General features: G+C 48.4%; 1 protein-coding gene across 1 annotated transcript in view; it reads right to left on the bottom strand.

Moving 5' to 3' along the window:
- Nucleotides 1-2040: 2040 nt before the first annotated feature.
- The window catches only part of PNOC (prepronociceptin), a 43202-nt gene continuing 36453 nt past the window's right edge, over nt 2041-8789 (bottom strand). Inside the window, exon 3 of the mRNA XM_006116718.5 lies at nt 2041-3503. Within this exon, the coding sequence (XP_006116780.1) occupies nt 2937-3503 (567 nt within the window). The 3' untranslated portion in view covers nt 2041-2936. The remainder of the gene's footprint in view (nt 3504-8789) is intronic.

Below are 8789 nucleotides of genomic sequence, written 5' to 3'. Positions count from 1 at the left end.
AATTAAGTGGGCTGAATGTGTCCTAGTCATAGTTGTTTATGTGAAAATGTGGATGTTAAAGGCAGGAGGAATTGGCTTTGTAACACATTAACCAGTTTATGTCTTTATTCAAGCTGAGGGTAACTGTCAAATGTGTAGATGAAATTCAGTTCTGCAGTCACGCTCTGTAATTGGCTGGTGAAATTCCTTTGTAGAAGAATGGCTACTTTTAAATCCATGATTGCATGCTGTTCTATATATCTTGGATTCTGTTATTTCCACTCCACCTCATCTGATGAAGTGGGCCTTACTCATGAAACCTCATGACCCTAAATATTTTTGTTAGTCTGCAAGGTGCCCCAGGACTACTCATTTTTTTAAAGTTACAGACTAACATGGTGAACCCTCTGAGATTTTTTATTGATGTAGGTATGAGATATTTTATCCAAAGGATTTTTCTAAGGACAAACTGAAGCAACGCTCTCACAAATGAGTCAGGGCTAAACACAGGGAAGGGACCATGAAGCTGCTTTGTTCATTAGGCAGTAAATGTGATGCTGAATCAGCAGCCGTGGAGACTAGTCCTCTTTAACCACAGAGCAGGTATAGAACAGCAATAGCAATGCCTGCGCTCCTTAAACATGTATTAGACACTCCCAAAGTGCCCGGGATCCTGTCCTGGAGGGACACTTCTAGTGGTAGAGCTCATTTCCCATGGTCCAATCAGCCCTTGGTCTCTGAGGCTACCAGCTTGTGACTCTCCTGTGTGTATGTGAGCTGTCATCTGTTTCATGGCTGCTGAGTATTCTAGAGTCTCTAACAGTGTTCTGTCCCCTTCCTCTGCTCCACCATGCCTCTTCCACCTCCAGCACTGAAAAGATCCCTTTTGTGCTCGGAAACCCTGTGCCATAACTGTCTGGCTGTCGCAGCTATTATGTAGATATGCCCTAAATCTCCTGCAACTGATATGCATACATTATCAATTCTCTGGCAGAACATCTACTAAGCGATGCTGCAGCTTCTGAATTAAGCCAGAGACTTAGGGCAGGTCTACACTTACCTGGAAGATTGGTGCTGTGGTGATTGAGCCCCCGGAGTTTGATTTAGCAGGTCTAGTAAAGACTTGCTAAATTGACCACCGATTGCTCTCTCATTGACTCCGGTACTCCACAAGAACAAGAAGCATAAGGGAAGTCTACAGGAGACTTTCTCCCATCGATCACCCCACAATGGAGGCCCCATGACAACATGACCAACATTACACTATTCAGGTGGTTGGCATTATGCACCTTAGGTCAACATTGCCCCGTAGTGTAGACCTGCCCAAAAGGTGGTTGCCGGCTGGGTTGAGGAAGGAGAGTAGTGAGCCAAGTGGACTCATGCAGAGAGGAGAGGGTTTCTCTGGCTTCCTGATGGAGAAAAGGGGTCTGCATTCCAGCTACAACCTAATCAGTGGATTGTGGTTACAACCCTGATCGAAGCTGTATTAACTAGATCCCTGTCACTGGACTAAACCCTTGACAAGTCCAAGGTTTAATCTGGTGTGGGGACACCAGTAGATCCCATCTATACTACTGCTTTATCCATGTTGAAACTGAGTGAGGGGATGGGTGCATCCCAACCATGTCCTCTGCCGAGGTTACAGGTTGGACGATACCTGGAGCCGTCTGAAGCGGGCTAAGTCTCAGAAGAGAGTTCAAGGAACTGAATGGGCAACGGGAATCAACTCTCCTCTCTGCCCATCCCCCACAGGGCTCAGTCATCATGACGGGGCAGAGCGCAGGAGGGGTTTCTGCAACCACTGGGAGTGTATGTTACACGTCCCTGGGTATGCCTGGGCTGCAGACAATGAGTCTATGACAGCCAGTCACAGAGCCTGGCTCCGGAGCTCAAGCTGTAGCAGCTCTTGCTTCCCCGTTCAGGAGATTCGCGGTGCAGTGCCATCAGACTTGTGCGCCTGATGGCCCCTGCATGCTTGGTTTGCAGTTCATCAGTCGCCAGGGATGTTAATCCAGCACCTGAAGAAAATGCATTAACAATAAACCAAGTCCCCCATTTGGGGCCGGGAGAGAAGCAAGGGGTGGGTGGGTGGGGAAGGGCTACATTTTAAACGCCTAAGTTGAAGAAGCAGAGCATGACACAACTGATCTATCAAGCTTCATCAGGCTAGAGATTGTCTCCTCCAGGGGCAGGCTGGTTCCAAGCAGTGAGGGATGATCCCTTGGTTGCTATGCAGTAAGACTGCCTAGGTAGAGATGGGTGCCTGGAAGTCACAGGCCTCATGGTCTAGCTCATGAATTCTCTGGTGAGCGGAGCTTTGAGGGGCCCATGAAGCCCTGTGACCGAGAGTACGTCAACGCTGCAATCAGAAACCTGCTGCTGGCCTATCCCAGCTGGTTCAGGCTTGCAGGGCTCAGGCTAATCAGCTGTTTAATTGCAGCGTATTCCTCCGAGCTCAGGCTTTCGGACCCTGCGAGGTGGGAGGGACTCAGAGCTTGAGCTGCAATTAAATAATTAAGCAGCTGTTAAACAGCTCCCTAGACGGAGCCCCATGAGCCCCGAGTCAGCTGGCATGGGTCAGCCGCGGGCGTCTCCTTGCAGCGTAGACACACCCGATGGGACCAAAACACTTGGGAAGCTGGTCCGAAGGCAGAAAAAGAAACCAGACTGACTCCCTCTCTCCCCTCACATTCTAGTAAGCCCAGACCGTAAGCCCAGGGCCATTTGTCTTCAAAAGTGCCATGCAAATGGAGAAGAGTTCATAAACAGAGCAGATGATTCAGAAACAGCCACCGCCCGGCTTTTCCGCCTTGACTCTGAGCAGCAATGAATCCAGTGGTGTCTGGGGAACCACTCCTAACACCGGCTCTTTGGGATCGGGGAAGGGATTGACTTCTTTGGCCATAGCAGTTCTACACCGATTCGCTACGTGTCAGTGACATGAAAACAGTTTCCGGTTAGATCTCGTTCTGTTCGTTCAGGTCGTTGGTTAAGCTGTCGTACTCGCTGGAGCGCGGCGACATGCCCAAGTACTGCTTCAAGAACTCGCTAAACCTCTTTTGGTTATTCCACTTCCGGGCTGACTTCCTGACTCCAATGAAGCCCCCGTAGCGCTTCTGCACCCCCTGCCCCGCAGGTTCCAGCACCTGCCTGTAACTGTACTTCGCTTTGAGGAAGCCACCGAGCCGCTTGGAAATATCCTTGGGCTGCTCTTGGAAGTCACCCAGCGGGGTCTCACTCCCGTTGCTGATTCCTTCTTCCACCTCCCGCTGGTGGATCAGGCTGCTCACCTTGGAAACTCTCTTCTCCCCTTCCACTTTGCTAAGATCCACCACTTTGGTGAGGTCATTGAGGTGTCTCCGGCTGCCTCGGAATAGGCCACCATCTTCCATTTCCAAGGGCTGGTAGGAATCTTCTTCCAGGCTGTCCGCGCTCACCTGTATGGACGACTTCCCAGCTGCTTTGGTGCAGAGATCCCAGGCGGTACTTGAAAAGGCCTTCCCTTCACAGTCCAAGATGCAGACCTGCAGAGGAATAAAAACACGGGAGAGCTATCAGTTGGCCATTCAACCTTTTCTCCAACCAGAGAAAGCAACTTGCAGAACACCAGCATAAGGCCTGCGCTCTGTTTCAGTAACTTCACCTAAGCCCTCAGGGACCAATCAGTGGGAGAAATCACATGAACAATTGCTCATCAACACGAGCTGTTCGTTAGCTGACAATTAATAGCTGTAGACCATTCCACAGGGCTGGCCAAGACAATGCAAATGTCAATTGTGCCAATAATCCCAAGAGGTTTGAAAAGGGCTGCACAGAATCAGGATGAAATGACGCAAAGTAATTATGCTAACTCCCTGTCCTGCAGGCAGAACTGTCTTTGTTATGCATGGAGCTCTGCCCATCCCAGGTCAATGGCATGAGATACAGTGTTGCTGCTTTTCTGACTTGAGTAGCAAGTTACATTTATTTTGGGGGCCTGTCAGGGCTGTTCCCTACTCTGGCACTCCGAGTGCAGAAGGAAAGGGCCCGCAAAAGACCTTAAATACCTCGCCTCTATAGGCTCTGCTTACAAAAAAACCTCCCCAGAGTCACAGATGCGCGGGCTCTGGAAGAGAAGCTGCCACCATCAAGTGATTTTAAAGAACCCTGAAAAAAAACAGGAGGGAGCACTTGAATTCCTTCCCTAGGGGTGCCCCAAGCTCTCCTGCCACTAGAGAGCTTGAGAAAAGAAACAAAAAACAACCAAAACCAAACTGTCTCTCTGAAAGCTGACCTCTCAGGCTAGGCAGGCACACATGTAGACCTGTTACCTTCCAGGACACAAGAATCAAATCATAGCCTTACAAAGGTGATTTGATTAAGAAAAACAAAAGACATCCTTAATAAAGCATGCTTGGTTGCTAGGTGTTACAGAGCAACCGAGAGAAACAAATTAGAACACAGAGAACATGGAATCTCTGGGTACAGCTTAAATAGTGAATGGGGGGAGAGCACAAATACCTTGATCATGACTAAACATACATTCCTCTCTCTCTCTATTCACGATCCATGCCCGTCCGTACTTCAAGGCCCAGTTCATTCCCATATCCAAAATCCCTCATAGGCATGGTAATTCCGATCCCTGCAGCTGCTCTCTCCAGCCCTTACACACAGGAAGAAGCAGCTAGGTATCTATATACAATTCAGATTTCAACCCTCTTTCCCATGGTCTTTCCTGGCTTTCTGCCAACACCCCCCTAGCTACCTGAGTATAACCTTTTAGTCACTGGGGGTATGTCTACACTACCCTCCTAGTTCGAACTAGCGGGGTAGTGTAGACATACCCTGGGTGCTGGGCTGGCATTCCTCCTATCCATCACAGGGCCAGAGTAGGGTGACCAGATGTCCTGATTTTATAGGGACAGGCCCAGTTTTTAGAGCTTTGTCCTAGTAGAGGGATCTATTATCCCCTAGCTCCTGTTCCAATTTTTCACACTTGCTATCTAGTCACTAGAGGCCATAGGGATGTTCTAGCTGGAAGCAGAAATAGATGAAGTCTGGTATTTAGCTTGGATGCAATCTTGTTTATTTACAAGGAAGGTACAAAGTCCTGCTTCCCCAAGGGCAGGAGGAACCAAAAACAAAAAGAGCTTACAGCCCCCGGCTCTCTTGCTAACAGACCCACAAATGCACTCTCTAGGTTTTTCCATGGACACATTGTGCTCACCAGCTATTAACATAAGAACATTATATAAGAATGGCCATACTGGGCCAGACCAGAGGCCCATCTAGCCCAGTATCCTGCCTTCTGACAGTGGCCAATGCCAGGTGCCCCAGAGGAAGTGAACAGAACAGGGAATTATCAGATGATCCCTCTCCTGTCACTCATTTTCAGCCCCTGACAAACAGAGGCTAGGGACACCATTCTTACCCATTGTGGCTAATAAGTATTGATGGACCTGTCCTCCGTGAATGTATCTCGTTTTTTTTTTTTTGGAGCCCTGTTAAAGTCCAGGTCTTCACAGCATCCTCTGGCAAGGAGTTCCACAGGTTGACTATGTGCCACATGACGAAAAACTTCCTTTAGTTTGTTTTAAACCTGTTACCTGTTAATTTCTTTTGGTGACCCCTAGATCTTATATTATGTGAGCAAGTAAATAACTTTTCCTTATTCACTTTCTCCGCACCGGTCATGATTTTATAGACCTCTCTCATATCCTCCCTTAGTCTCCTCTTTTCTAACCTGAAAAGTCCAAGTCTTTGTAATCTCTCTTCAGGTGGGTCCCATTCCAAACCCCTATTAATTATGATTGCCCTTTTCCAAACCTTTTCCAATGCCAAGATATGTTTTTTTGATGTTAAGGCGTTAACATCTGTAGGCAGTGTTCAAGATGTGGGCGTACCATGGATTTCTATAGAGGCAATAAGATATCCTGTTTTATTCTCTATCTCTTTTTTAATGATTCCTAGCACCCTGTTTGCTTTTTTTTTTTTTTGACTGCTGTTGCATATTGAGTGGTTGTTTTCAGAGAACTATTCACAATGACTTCAAGATCTCTCTCTAAATTAGTCCCCATTATTTTGTATGTCGAGTTGGGGTGTATATTGCTATTGTATATTGCTGAGCATTCTTGCTTTTTTTTGCCTCTGCCTCTCTTTCTCTGTTCTCAGTTTCTGTGTGTTCAGCTCACACCTTCCCCCCATCCCAGCCAACAACCAATAATCAGCAAAACCCTTCTGCTTGCTGTCCAAGAACCCCTGGGTGGGTTCTCACACCAAACACATTTCCCGGCTATCCTAAGGGAAGGGTAAATTCGCACTTTAACTTCAATGAGGTTTTAATTTCACCCATCACACAGCTGACTCCAGCTCATAACCGCAGCATTTACAATACAGAGTGTGCGCGACCACGGCACGCGTCCGCTGGAGGACAATTTGCAATGAATCTTTCGTCTCAGCGTCCTGGCAAAATGCATCCCCATCCACTTCATGTTGTACAGTGCTTCCCTGCAGCTGGAACTAGGTCCCATTCATGCTCATCCCTCTTGTCAGATCACAGCAGCCTGGGAAATGCCTGGGCATGTGTAACACCGAGGGTCTAATATGGCACAACAATTTGGCATTTCATTAGCCTTGGATAACTGGCTAAAAGATCTTGGAAGGTAACAGTTGTGCTCACTGGGGGGCTATTTAGACCCCCCCACACACACAATCCCAACACTGAAGTATGCTTGGAAATTGTAGCGTTAACACCCTTCGGCTACGTCTACACTGGCCCCTTCTCCGGAAGAGGCATGCTAAGAGGCATTCCGAAAGTAGGAATAAGAGATCCTCCGGAAAAGGGCTTTATTTCGGAGGATCGCGCCAGTCTAGACGCTCTTTTCCGGCTTTTCCCCAAGCCGGAAAAAAAGCGGCGGCCATGTTTATTTAAATCCCACGGGGGATATTTAAATCCCCCGCGGATTTCCCTATTCCAAAGTTCGAAATTAGCATGCCTCTTCCGGAGAAGGGGCCAGTGTAGACATAGCTGGCTGTTTGGCAGCACCAATCGGTCTGCGCAGACGAGTCATAGACAACATTCAAACCTGATACGGGAATTATCCTACCACACGGAGCCTAACAGTAGCCAGGAACCTATTACAGCCCGACAGGCATCCCAGACTTTAGAGCTAGATTTTCTTCCCAGTTATGCAAAGCCAGAGTAACTCCACTGTGTGAACCAGAACTACCTCAAACCTGAACCAATCCTTTGCTGAGCTTTGGAGCTGCTCCTTAGCTTTCATTTGTTTAAAATGTGTCTGCTCGCTGGTTTTAGCCTGCTTGCTAGGAGAGAGGCTGAAACACACACGAGAGATGCTGTTCTCAACCTATGTCTGACCTGACGTTTCTCTGCAAGTCTGGCCCTGGGAGGCATCCATCAGACTTGAAAAAGCAATGAGGAGTCCTGTGGCACCTTATAGACTAACAGATTTATTGGAGCATAAGCTTTCATGGGCAAAGACCCACTTTGTTAGTCTATAAGGTGCCACAGGACTCCTCATTGCTTTTGCAGATTTAGATTAACACAGCTACCCCTCTGATACTTGACATCAGACTTGAGAGATTCCAAGAGATCAAATAAGCATCTGAGATCAAATAAGTTGGGATTGGTCCTGCCTTGGGCAGGGGGCTAGACTTGATGACCTCCTGAGGTCTCTTCCAGCCCTATGATTCTATGACTCTATAAACTTCTGGGTTCTCGGACATGCTGCGTGACTTTGGGCATGTCTCAGTTTGCTGATCCATTGAGATGGCATGAAAGTATTTGCCTATCTGGGGCAGTTAATTTTCTCAGAGGAGCCACTTAATGAATTTTGGAACATGGCCATGAGCCGGCTCCACCCCTGGAAGGAGTTGTGTCTGGGGTAGAAGGGGTGGGACTGGGGATTAGCCTCCCCCCAGAGTTGTCCGGGGCCAGAGGCTTTGAATTAAAAACACAGCAAAGTGCTCACAGCCTCCTGCCCTGCTGCTACCACGTTGCCTTGCAACTACCCAGGGTGGCTGTGGCTATTGAAAAGGTTCACAGTTCCAGCCCCTCTGCAACCAGGATTCATGAGCCCTTTAAATAGGATCCTGCTGCCTGAGCCACCCCCTGGAAATTCAGTGGCATGGGCAGCAGGATGTAAATAGAAAGCGGCCAGATGCAATCCATGGACCAGATCAAAGTGTTAGGCGGGTCACATCCAGCCCCCCGGGCCGCATCTTGCCCAGCCCTGCACTAGGCAGTCCCGTGGGTTGAAAAGCACCTTCCAGAAGTGCCCAATGTATTAATTATCCAAACAGATCCTTAAGACTGGTCACTTCGTCCCTTTTGCCAGGCCTTATCTGTGGCTCCTCAGTCTGCTGATTGGGGAAACAGACAGCAACTGCTTCAAAAAAAAACCCCAACCCACAACTGTATCCATTCACTGGTGAAAATGATTCCTGTTTCCCTTTGAAGTGTGCACGCCGGTTCCACTCTCTCGCTGCCAATTACAGCTCTGTCCTTAATGCAGGCATCATCCGCGTCCGTCCTCCTTTTAACAGACCCACTCCTCCCCAGGCCAGGATGCACATCAAACAAGAGGTTAGTCATGGTTAGCAAGCTTTGTGTTGCTAACTTCAACCAGCCAACAGGGAAAACCAGCCCAGGGGAAAATAGGGGTTTGTGGGGTTTCTTTGTTCTCTCCCGATTTGGTCCTCACAATTTGACACACGCTGGGCCTGAATGACGCACCGGTTCCAGCAACGGTTCCCTTTGCTGCCACCCCTCCCTGTCGGCCGGCCTGGCTGTAAAGTGCCGATGTGACGCT

The sequence above is a fragment of the Pelodiscus sinensis genome, chromosome 3 (genome assembly GCF_052426305.1).
Source record: "Pelodiscus sinensis isolate ZL-2025 chromosome 3, ASM5242630v1, whole genome shotgun sequence".
Lineage (NCBI taxonomy): Eukaryota > Metazoa > Chordata > Testudines > Trionychidae > Pelodiscus > Pelodiscus sinensis.
Note: the sequence above shows the minus strand (reverse complement) of the source record. Positions and strands in the feature narration are given on the sequence as shown.